We start from the raw sequence: 12,451 nt of genomic DNA, 5'->3' as shown, positions 1-12,451 counted from the left end.
GATTAGTGTTTCTCAAATAGTGTGGCGTGCACATTATCAAAGTAATTACAAATGGCCACTGCTAGAAAAACTCAAAGTGGAATAGCTGTCCTTTTTTATATCGCCTTTTTTGGCTTGGAAAATTTGATAACCCTAGTAGTGGATACTGAGCTGAGCTCCTTGTGGGTTTATATAGTGTCTTCAGAGGTTTAGCCTCGTGGTTTCCACAAATCTTCAGTGTGAATTGAAGCAGATCAACCATGTAACTCCTCCAGGTTTTACTGAGAATCAGTGGTTGAGACTGAATAGGAAAACTTGTTGACCTCTTAAAGGCCACAATATCTGCAATGACATCTTGCAAAGCTGCCTGGCTACTCTGCCCTCCAGGATCAAGCATCCTGAGCTAAGGTAATAAACGGCTAAAATGAAATGCACATGCGAGTCTTAATATGTAGCAAACAGGTATGTGGTGCTTCAGGATGGTTCTCAAAATTATAATGGATTTCATACACAAAACTAAACTAATGTGGTGTAGGCCCAGTAGGTATTGGGAGACCTTCCAGCAGAATAAGGAGGTCACTTGAAAAACATCCATATAGTAAATATAGTGAAGCATTTAGGAGGAAGGATGCAGCAGATAAAAGAAGTGGGCTTTTCGGCTTGGAAATCTGACATGTCATTGGTATGGGGAGCTGTAACATTTTTGTTGAAACAATACATTTAAACTTAAGTGGAAATTATTTTATTAATCTTTACTAAGTACCCACTTTATGAGGCCCACCTGTCATTCTGAAATCACCCAGCTGTTCAGTGAGTGCTTCTTATGTTCAGCTAATACTGCTGATAGCTATCTGACAAGTACCAGCAGGAAACAAGTGTTTGTGTGTGAGAACGGACAGGGCGTCAGACTGAATGTGACCATTTCAAGGCACACAATGCGTTATAATAAGTGCATTTACAAGTACATACAAAATCGTGATGAGGTGAGTAACCATTTTAAGGTTAGAAACCTGGGTTTTTGAAAACCACCGTTTACATGTGTGTGTCCGCTGTGACAGATTGGGGGTGCTATTGCTCCCTTGAACCCTCAGACAATACGTCAGACACCAGATAAAAGTCCAAGTAATGGATTTATAATAATAATAATATGCACAAAGCACCCTCCTGTCCACAATGCTCATATAAATCACCAATACAATAGCCAATAATCAATCCTCCACTCTCCCAGATGCGTTGCCACCCTACCACCCAGCTCAGCTCATTTGTCTGTGATTTCCCAGAGTCCTTTATAGTCCTTGACCCGGAAGTGCTTCTGAACCCTCAGTCCATGTGATTTCCTAGCACTTCTGGGTCAGATCAAAACTCTTCTTTTTCATCCCAGAAGCACATCATTTCCTCTGTCCCTTTGACCAGGACGTACTTCCGGGTTATAGGGCAAATACAAGTCTTTGAACCTTCCTGCAAGCATCCCCTTGTGGCCCCCATGGTATCCAGCAGGGCTATGAAGGAAAACTCCAATATCCATGATGCCCTGCTGGAATTCGGGGCACCCCCATGCTGCCAGAAGGGCTCCATCTAGTGGCGTGGGGTATTGGCTGTGATTAACAGCCGGCCATAGTTCACACCGCGTATGGAGTTCTGCTTTGTTGAAGTGCTCTGATGTGAGTTGTGGTGTGAGAGTGGATCAGAGGTCATCCTCGGTTCTTGATGAGAGGCGTATTGTTGACCTGAGTGCCTCTTTTTTCATTTCTCTGGTGAGGTGTGGTTGAGGCGTCTAAAGCGAGCAGAGAAGTGATCACTTTTATCTCATGTCACAATAACTGCCATACAACTCATGTCTCATAATATCCTATCCGTAACCCTGACCCTAAATGACTCCAAAAACATTCTCCATCTTGTATTGTGCATCAAAATAATTGTAAAAATAACCATAACTCTAACCCTAAAAACTCCAAGCACCTTTTCCATCTTGTATTGTGCCTTAATGTAATGGTAACACTTTCCGTAACTCTACCCCTAACCATAAAAGACTCCCAACACCCAATCAATCCCATTTTGTGCCTTACATTAATGATAACACTACCTCTAAGTCTAACCCCAGCACCTTCACCATCTTGTTTTAGTATTCGTGAGATCAAATGGGATTCAACTTTATTTTGATGAATGGGAGGGATTATGGGAGACAGTGAATAACGACTTATATTATAAATTTGTTTTTCCACTAAATAAAGATTAATCACTTATGGCAAAATATGACTGGGCTAATTTTTAACTTAAATTTCAAATTAGGGATCTGGACAGGCAGGAAATGGCAGGAGGGGGCCAGGGAAAAATCACCAACTGGGCACGGATTTGGGGTGGGTCAGGGCGGACAGAATATTACACTAAATTCTCCTGGTTCAATAACTCTGATTGGTTCATTAAACACGACACAGCAACAGAATAAATTTCCCATTATTTTTACATTTTCGGATTTAGCTCCAAAGACAGTCAGAATTCTAAAACAAAATTTTTGAGATTTTCAATCGGCTTTTCCACCCTTACAAGATTACAAATTAATCATAGCTTACAGCAGTGGTTCTCAACCTGTGCGGCGGGCCCCCCTATGGGGGCGCAAAGTAACAAAAAGCGGGCGCGAAGATGTGAAAAAAAGAAAGCAAGAATCGAAAATATGAAAAATACATCTATTGAAACCAAAACAAATTAACTTAAACTACATTCTGATACTAGAAAAATAAATATAGAGTTAGATAAATGTCGATAAAAGTTAAGTAGGTATAATAAAATATGCATCTATGATATATCATTAATTAAAAAAGAACAAATTGGTATTAGTGGGCTCCTTTCATAAAAACGTTAGGGGGGCGCGATTAAAACTGTTATGAAAACTCGGGTCGCAAATATTTAAAGGTTGAGAAACGCTGGCTTAGAGGAAAAATTCAAATTTGAAGGACTTGGTACAAGCCTCATGCACCAACAAGAAAAGAAATAATAAAACAGCTTGGGTGGTTCCATTTTTAAATAAAAAAAACAATCGAGAATAAAATAACTAAAACAGAAATTCCTTTTTTTCAAACTGCATTAAAAAAAAATGTATTTACGAAATCCAATGTAGAAGCTGTGGGAAAATTTATATTGGGGAAACGAAAAATTCATTGAGGGACAGGTTCATACAACATTTGCAGTTTATAGAAAATCCGACAAAGCAAACAGTTCTTTATCAACACTTTTCCGATTATACTCATCAGCCAGCTATGTTTTGTTTGGAACAAAACACAGATAGGTCCAAAAAAAAAAAAAATATGGTTAAGAAAAGAGAATGACTGGATAAACTCGTTAGGAATATATCATCCAAATGGACTGAATGAAACATAGACAGAGAATATGGTTTAATTTAATTTATGGACTAACAGGATCTTATTTCATTTAAATAATTTTAATTATTTAGGATATTCCAGACAATTAATTGTTCAAGAAACTAGAATAACGTAATTTGTTAATAAGGACTGCAGAGAGCCAATGCCATAGCAGTAATACTATTATCCCCAACCCTAAGACTAACCCTAACCCTAGCCCTAAACCTAACCCTGAATGTCTCCCAGCACCTTATCCATCATGCAGTTCCTCTTATATTAACCGTACTTCTAATACTAATTCTAAGTAAAACCCTAAGTAACTGCCAACACCTTCTCTATCATCCATTGCCACTAACCTTAACAGCTATTGGGCACTAACTAACCTTCTCTGCATAAGACCTGAGCGTTATTCAGCCTTTGAAAACAGTGCTAAAAGCGTCAGTCCCAAGCGTCACTTGGACAGGTGTATACACGTGCCTCACATTTGCACTTAGCCCGAGGATTACTTGTGCTGTAAAAACGGTAACATCATTAGTCTCAAGCATTAATCAGACAACAGTATAAGCGTATTTTATGCAAGCATCAGGCCTGAGCATAACCTGGGCAGCAGTGTAGACGTCTCTCTCCTAGCCCCATAATGGCGTCTCATAAGAAACGTTTTGTCAGCAGCCCAGGTGATGCACGCTCTTGATAGTGATACAAGCAGTGATGTGGAGGAGCCTCTCATCAGCAGTGATGACGAAGTGAATCTGAAATTTAAACAGTCAGTGAAATGAATGTGATTCTGATGGATCTAAAATTGACACACGCATGTGGGTTTCTGTTGACCCCGCTTCAAATAAACCAGCAACAGCTCATTTTTATTTTGTAAGGGCAGCCAGGAATAAAAGTGAACGTTGACAGCCAAGATCCACTAACCTACTTGAAGATATTTATTCATGAAGACATGACCAAAGCAATTGTTGCTGAGACGAACTGTTAAGCTGAACAGTGTTGGCTAAATGACTTTACATCTAAGCGGTTTTCCCATTCAGGCTGACAGGAATCAGTAGCTGCTGATGATATGTGGTATTAGCATCATCATCATCATTATTATTATTCATTTCATATTATTGTAATAATAATTCATTAAATTTGTATAGCACTTTTCTCACCACTCAAAACACTACCACACAGGGAGGACCCCAGATGCAAACCCATGATCTTCTTACTGCAAGGCAGTAGCTCTACCACTGCAACACCTGTGTGTTATTATTCATCATTATTTTTATTATTTGTATCATTATACTTTTTACACTTCTGACCTTGTAGTTTTAATGTTTCATACATTTTACAGTAGAAAAATGAGATTTAATAAAAATGTTTTTATGAGAAAAAATGTAACGCTAAGGAGGTTAAAGCGGCCTGACTCACCATATCTGAGTATACAGTCTATGGTATCTTAGACCAGGGGTCGCCAACTCCAGTCCTGGAGGACCACCCAGGCTGTAGGTTTTCATTCTAACCCTTTTCTTAATGAGTGACCTGTTTTTTGCTGCTAATTAACTTATTTTGAATTCATTTTAATAAACTTGCTCTTGAAGACTCTGACCCCTTAATTGTTTCTTGTTCCTTAATTAGCAGCCAAACAATAATGCAATACGAAATGAGCCAAAACAACTGGTGTCCATCATGCAATATCTGAAAATAAAGAAAGATGAAGGTCTCTGGAATGTTGATCTGCTCTTAGAAAAGAGAAAATCAACAGTTTCGGAAATGTCTGCTATTGAAACAATGAGATCAGCAACAAGCCATGGAATTAAAGAACGAGTTTAATTAACGACAAGAATCGGTTCCTCATTAAGCAGCTGGTTGGAGTGAAATTGGTTAGCGTTTGAGGCCTTCACTTAGTTAGTCTTCTGTTGGCTCACTCACTTCACATTTCATTTCTGTTTGGGTGCCATTTAAGGAAAGAAATGAAGCAATTCAGAGGAATGATGAAGAAATTCAGGGAAACAAATCTTAAAAGAGAAGTCAATTAAAACAAATTCACAAGAATTTAATTAGCAGCACAAACAGGGCACTCATTAAAAAAAGGGTTAGAATGAAAACCTGCAGCCACGGTGGTCCTCCAGGACTGGAGTTGGTGACCCCTGTCTTAGAACACTGGCTGGAAGTCATTTTGGTTTGCTTCACATTTTAGTGAGTGGATATCTTTATCTGAGCTTCCTCAGTGGCTCAGTCAGTGCTTTGGGCCTTTAGAAACAGTGCATCAAAAAGCGGGAGGCAATGAAGTGTTGCAGAAGGAATTAAGCAAGGTCCATTTTAAGCCTTCTTAATGACAGCAGTATCCCTTTAGCCTTCATTTTATATTTTGGGACAGAATGAGCTTTCCTAGCAGTTGAATTTAATTTGTAGTGACATTCAGCTTTTATTTTGCTGATATTTTCGATGACATTACCAACGAAAATGCTGACATATTCCCCCGGTGTCCCCTTGACGTGCTAGCAGGCACGCCATATGAATAGATTAGTTGACTCCTTGTGATAGTCATGAAAGACACAACACCTAAATACCAGGAGAATGTCATCCCAACATCTGTTTTTCATACCTGCTTAATCCCATCTGGGGCCATGGAGGAAAGGATTGTCAATACAAATGAAATTCCATTTCCTCTGTATTCAGATGCCAGAAGTGTAAAACAGTGCCACCTTGAGACTTCTCTTGGAATAACAACTGCCTGACTGGGATATCTAGTTGCACATTATTGGGCTGAATGGCCTATTCTTGTTTAGAGTGTGGCGCAGTGGTAGTGCTGCTGCCTCGCAGTTAGGAGACCCGGGTTCGCTTCCCGGGTCCTCCCTGCGTGGGGTTTGCATGTTCTCCCCGTGTCTGCGTGGGTTTCCTCCGGCGCTCCGGTTTCCTCCCACAATCCAAAGACATGCAGGTTAGGTGGATTGGCGATTCTAAATTGGCCTTGGTGTGTCTGTTTGTGTGCGTGTTTGTGTGTGTCCTGTGGTGGGTTGGCACCCTGCCCAGGATTGGGTCCTGCCTTGTGCCCTGTGTTGGCTTGGATTGGCTCCAGCAGACCCCTGTGACCCTGTATTCGGATTCAGCGGGTTAGAAAATGGATGGATGGATGTTTAGAGTGTTCTAAAGTTCTAATGTAGGGGTTACTAGTTGTATTCATTAAGGTATCTGTAATCCTGATAATGGGCGGCACGGTGGCGCAGTGGTAGCGCTGCTGCCTCGCAGTTAGGAGACCAGGGTTCGCTTCCCGGGTCCTCCCTGCGTGGAGTTTGCATGTTCTCCCCGTGTCTGCGTGGGTTTCCTCCGGGCGCTCCGGTTTCCTCCCACAATCCAAAGACATGCAGGTTAGGTGGATTGCCGATTCTAAATTGGCCCTAGTGTGTGCTTGGTGTGTGGGTGTGTTTGTGTGTGTCCTGCGGTGGGTTGGCACCCTGCCCAGGATTGGTTCCTGCCTTGTGCCCTGTGTTGGCTGGGATTGGCTCCAGCAGACCCCCGTGACCCTGTATTCGGATTCAGCGGGTTAGAAAATGGATGGATGGATAATCCTGATAATATTTTAGTAAACTGTGTCAGAAGATAAAGATTTGGGGCAGCCACCTGTACAATCTGGTATCCTGGCTGCAAAGTCGTTCTTTTATAGAAATACACAGCACTGAAGTGCATACAAACGAGTCCAAAACAAGACTGAGGGAAAAGGGAAAAGGGACAGGCTTTTAAAGGGGAAGACGGGAAGTGAGGTCATAAGGATCGGGCATGTGGTCTTCAATCATTGGATCACACCCGGACGTGACATCAGAGGGGCCGGAGCTGGTAAGGTCTCCTTCCATTGGCTCGCTCCCAGAAGTGACGTCAAGAGAGCGAGGTGGAATCTCCCGGGAATGGTCTACAGGAAAGGGAGAAAAAGAGTCAGTGCACTCTGCCACATCCCGGCATGCCTCACTCACTCAAGCCCTTTAGCTGCCTCCCATGCACACGTGTGTGACAACTGTTAATATTGTGTTGTGAACAATGGTCATAAAAGGTGTCAGATTCTTTTTATTTGTGAATATTGTTACTCATATCAAATCAGAAATAAAAAAGCAGAGTCTACCAGCCTGTCTCTAGTGATTTTAACCTGTAACAGCATAAACAAGTTGCATCAGCCAAGAGATGGCGTCACAAATTGTATAAGCTGGCATTTCACTATGCAAATGAGCAGTTTCAGTGCCAGATGGAGGGGAGTCTATAAAAATGAGAAGCCCTCCTGAATTGTAAAGGAATACCAGCCATCTGAGGCTATTGAGGTACCTAAAAGTGTGGTGTAAAGAACAAATAATCAACTTGGGACTCGCCGCTGGTGCTACATTGGTTTTATCAGTGGGACGATTAAAAGACCAACCGTGGAGTGCTGCGGAGACTGAAAAGGAACTGCTGAATGCTTCTGAGGAGCTTCTGGAGAGTTTGCAGGATCTCGAACACAGTCTGCGACATCAGGACACGAAGGAAGACAGCTGAGTGACTGCTACATCCGCAGCTCCACTGCCACTTCTGTCATTGCTGAAGTCCATCAGCTGATTGCACAGTCGCTCATACGGCTTTGGCCTCATGGAGTAGGGAAAGAGTGTTTAGGATTGAATTGCCACTGACCCCAGGTGTGTAGAGCAAAGCAGAGCCGGTGATAAAACTAAATGATTGTGGAGGGTTTATAGAGCGTCAGTGGAGGGAGAGTCTCAGTTTAGTAAAGGAAGATAGCTGAGAGACCAGTACAGCTGCAGCTCCAGACAAGGAGGTTCACCAGCCCACATAAATAAGACAGATCACCAAATGTAGTATTTAGCATCCCTGCTGCACTCCACAATGGCGCAGCACTCAACATTCCTGACACCTTACAATGAAGCGCTCAAGATCCCTGCTGATGCGTCCTTGTCACCAACTGCATGACCGCTACAAAAATGAAGATCACCCCGGCATTTTGAAGTGTTTGTGTACCATTTCAAGGAGCTGGAAGTGGTTGCTGGGTAAAGTGACTCCAAAGGGTGGGCTATGTAATGGCGCTTACATGTTGCATCAGCCTGAGGATGAGACACTACCAGCATCAGCATCACACAAATGAGCAGCTTCAGAGCCAGCGACGGGGACGCTAAGAAACTTGCAAGTCTGTAAAGTCATAACAGAATTCCATCTAGTACTGCGTCAGTGAGAAGGACTTGTAAGGACACTGAACCACCTAAAAGAGCCATCTAAAGAGTAAAGACACCATCTGGCATTTGGTGCTACAATACTCAGTTTTACAGATTGTTCTATAAGGAAATAATGTGCGATGAATGTGATTTCTGGGTATTGATGTGTCTGTTTTGAATGGCACATTCTGTCCGTACTTAGGACTGCTGCACCACAGATTCAACAGCCTTGGCTAGCATTCTGCACACTTCTTGTTCTACCCTTGATTCTGTGTGCTTTCTTCACACCTCTCCAAAGAAGCATTCGTCTGTGTGTGTGTTGGTGTGAGCATGTGTGGGGGTCTAAATGGTAATTTTGTCATTGGCAAGTGAGGACGTGTGTGTGTGTCTGTGTGACATTGGTTGGTGTTTCTATGGTGGGCAAGTGTTGAAGCAAAGTCCCAAAATATAATCAAACTGCTTCACAAGGGTGTGGATTACCATCAACCTCTGGCTTGTAAAGAGATGGGCAACAAATGAATCTTTATAAAAGGAGGATTTATTTACAGAAACATATAAGAAAATGCTCAAAAAAGTTAAAAAGAGTCAAAAGAAGTTTCCAAACAGGATATGAGAAATTAAATAAGTATTAATCTAGTATATTAAATCATTATCCTAAAACAGAAGCAAAAAGAGTAAAAAAAAAAAAACAGAAAATCCAATGAATCTAGCAATATTCACAAACTGATCTCTTGAATCCTCAACGGTTCATCCAATGAATCAGAAGGAACTCGGTTTTCCAGCTTGCCTTTATAGGCTGGGGGGCAGTTCCTTGCAGTGAGGCCCTGCCTCTTAAGGGGGTCCACTGATAAAATACAAGAATCACAGGAGAACAGGATTACACACGTGGATAGTAAATAATAAATACAACTGACACAGAATACATAATTAGACAAAAAAATTAAACACAAAATCAGAAATGAACAAAAAAGGCAAACAAATAAAGAAATTTAAACATCAGATGGGAAAGAACCCTGGCCTAAACATTATTATGATACTGCTAGATTTGTGTTCTTGTTATCAAAAGATGTGTAGAAAAAAGGTGCAAAGTGAAAGCAAAATCATAAAAAGCAGGTAAGAGGCAGCCATTGCATCCGTTTCTGTTGAGTAGTTTTATCCATCCATCCATTATCCAACCCACTATATCCTAACTACAGGGTCACAGGGGTCTGCTGGAGCCAATCCCAGCCAACACAGGGGGCAAGGCAGGAAACAAACCCCAGGCAGGGCGCCAGCCCACTGCAGTTGAGTAGTATTACCACAACACTAACAACACCAAGAATGCAGTATTAGCCATGCAGGATCTTTTTTAATAAACACTACATTTATGCAAAAAATGAAATACGGGCAAAGTAGACAGCACATGTGATGTTTGTAAATGCTGCACATCCCTTTTAACTGCTGCATAAATGCATTTTTTATGTGCAACTTACGCAAGTTTATTTCATTTTTTTGCCAGCCACTGCATTCAACAAATCCTCGAGGCAGTTCTTCACTGTCACCAGATGGGAGTCGTCCATCGAGATCTGAAGGTAATTGTTTTATTTGTTCATGTTACATAGCGATACATCACTACAGGGGAATCTGTCAGAATTCAGATTTTGGTGGATAACTGGCTAATGAAGTTAAATGTGAATAAAAGCTAAGTTTTACATATTTGAAGGAGAGACTTTATATATGCGGCAAGGTGGCAGAGTAGCAGTGCTGCTGTCTTGATCGTGTCCCGGGTTCTCCATGGGTGGAACTTGCATGTTCTCCATGTATCTATGTGGGTTTGCTCCTGTTGCTCTGGTTTTTTCCCACAATCCAAAGAGATCCAGGTTAGGTGAAATGACAATACTACATTATCCCTAGAGTGTGTGTGGTGTGACTGGCACCCTGTCCAGGGATTGTTCCTGTCTTGTGCCATATGCTAGCCGGGATAGGCTCTAGCACCCCTCACAGTCCCTGGATTAAGTGGGTTTAGAAAATGACATGACCTTTACATATACTAGGAGACTTTGCCCCCTTCTCGCTTCACTCGCCAACCTCCAATGCACTACGCGTTAGCCACTTTGCATCTCTGCCGCTCACATTGTGAGGAGGGGGGCTGAACGCACCCCAAGGAGAAGCGGTCGCTCCTCCGAAACCCCTTGTAAAATGGTGATACAATAAGAAACAAATACAGTTTTTTTTTTACCTCCTCTTTGCTCGATCAGCTGCTGGGTTGCTGCTGCTGCTGTTGCTGTGCCGCATGATCTGCATCTCATTTAAACATCTCAACATTTAAAAGCCTGTACAGCAGCTGTCCTTTTGTCTCACTGCCTTGTCTCTCTTCTCCCCCAGACATCCTCTGCTCCTGTTCGGGGTCCCACTCCCGAGGCGCGCCCCTATGAACAGGAAGGTTTCTATTCTTTTAATTGAGAGACGGAACTGTCCCCTCTGACTACACACAGAGCTCGATTCACTCCTGAAAGAGACTTATGGTTGTTTAAAATGTTTGAATAATGTTTCTATCTCTAAAATCTCCTGTGTATCTGCGCAACTCTGTGACTCAAGCGTGACAGCGTAAGTGGATTTCACATTCACCAAATAACAAATCTTTTAATTCTTGTGATACGCCTCTTCATTGGGAAGAAACACTACTTTTCACAAATTAGACGATCTACAAGTCTCTCGCTTAAAACCCCTTATCAAGCAGGGTCATTTTTGCTAAATCGCTTGTAATTCGACCTCTCCAAATTAGAATCATTGCTGTTATTGAACTATCTGGAGTATAAACACATGTTTGGTCTCTTTGTAAAGGTAACATTCTCTAGTTTCACCCTTAGTAGTCAGAATCACTGTAGGTGTGACTGATCAAAAGTTATGCACATTAGAACTCACGGAAAAAATGAATTTTTTTGTTCTCGCCTAAGTTTTTTTGTGAAAATAAAGGCCTCTATAGCTGCAGTAGGTAGGTGGGGACAGAAACACACTATGTACCAACAGAATAACTTGTTGACTACTCACATTTCAAATTTGAAAAGAATACCTGTAAAAATGACATTTTACACCAGTTTTTATATGGGCATGTCCAGGTGCTTTTTAGAGGGACCATTATCCACATTTTGGAACGTATGGAAAAAGTGTAATAACTTTTGAATGCTTCAACCCACAGATATCAATGAGGGCTCTACTGAAAGCTTACACCTAAAGGAATCTATATCTACACACAGTGTCACTCTATTAGTTATGGAAATTCATATTCCATAATAAAAACAATAAAAAATACACATTTCAATATAAAAATAGTCAAAACAAGTCTTATGGGCCAAAAAATATATATATTTTATTTTTTACTTTTTTTTTAATAAAATGCACACAAACTATATACATTTTTTACAAACTGTTACAACACAGCTCAGCGTTTTTCCATGTGCCACTGATTGTAGCAATCCCTAGCAGGCAGAAAGCACAAGGGCATGTCACATGTCGCTCTCTGCCTCAGACTTATCCTGGTCCGATTGATCACTGTCACGCCGCGTACATGCCTCTACTACTTAATCGAGAGTGTATTTACGTTTATCTGTACGTTTATCCATATTTAAAATGCGAAAAAACTAGGTGAAATCACAATAAACAACCACGCACCAAGTCTGCAGACTGGCACAAATGCCAGCTTCGCAGCTCGATCGGTTTTGTTTACAAGTTGGCATGGCAAGTTACATATCGGCGTGCTCAGCTGCTCATTGGCTGTAAGTTTGGAGTGTCACTCACAGCGTCCAATCAAACTGGTAGATTCTACCAGGGTTTGGAGTTGTGCGTCATCGTTCAGCTGTCTGTGACACTCGTTGGCTATACGAGGTGCCAGTCACCCCCCAGACCCCTCGTAATTGGCCAACTTAGGTGTCAATCAGAAGCTAACACTTCCGTGTAACATGCTTTAGC

The 12,451-nt window shown here is 41.7% G+C and overlaps 1 protein-coding gene across 2 annotated transcripts in view; it reads left to right on the top strand.

Annotated features, from left to right (window-relative positions):
* camk2a (calcium/calmodulin-dependent protein kinase II alpha) overlaps positions 1–12,451 on the top strand; it is a 410,473-nt gene that overhangs the window by 266,210 nt on the left and 131,812 nt on the right. For both annotated transcript variants that reach the window (XM_039774535.1, XM_039774534.1), the window contains exon 6: positions 10,002–10,074. In XM_039774535.1, coding sequence (XP_039630469.1) covers positions 10,002–10,074 — 73 coding nt within the window. The remainder of the gene's footprint in view (positions 1–10,001; positions 10,075–12,451) is intronic.

Source organism: Polypterus senegalus, chromosome 13 (genome assembly GCF_016835505.1).
Source record: "Polypterus senegalus isolate Bchr_013 chromosome 13, ASM1683550v1, whole genome shotgun sequence".
In the NCBI taxonomy this organism is placed as follows: domain Eukaryota; kingdom Metazoa; phylum Chordata; class Cladistia; order Polypteriformes; family Polypteridae; genus Polypterus; species Polypterus senegalus.
Note: the sequence above shows the minus strand (reverse complement) of the source record. Positions and strands in the feature narration are given on the sequence as shown.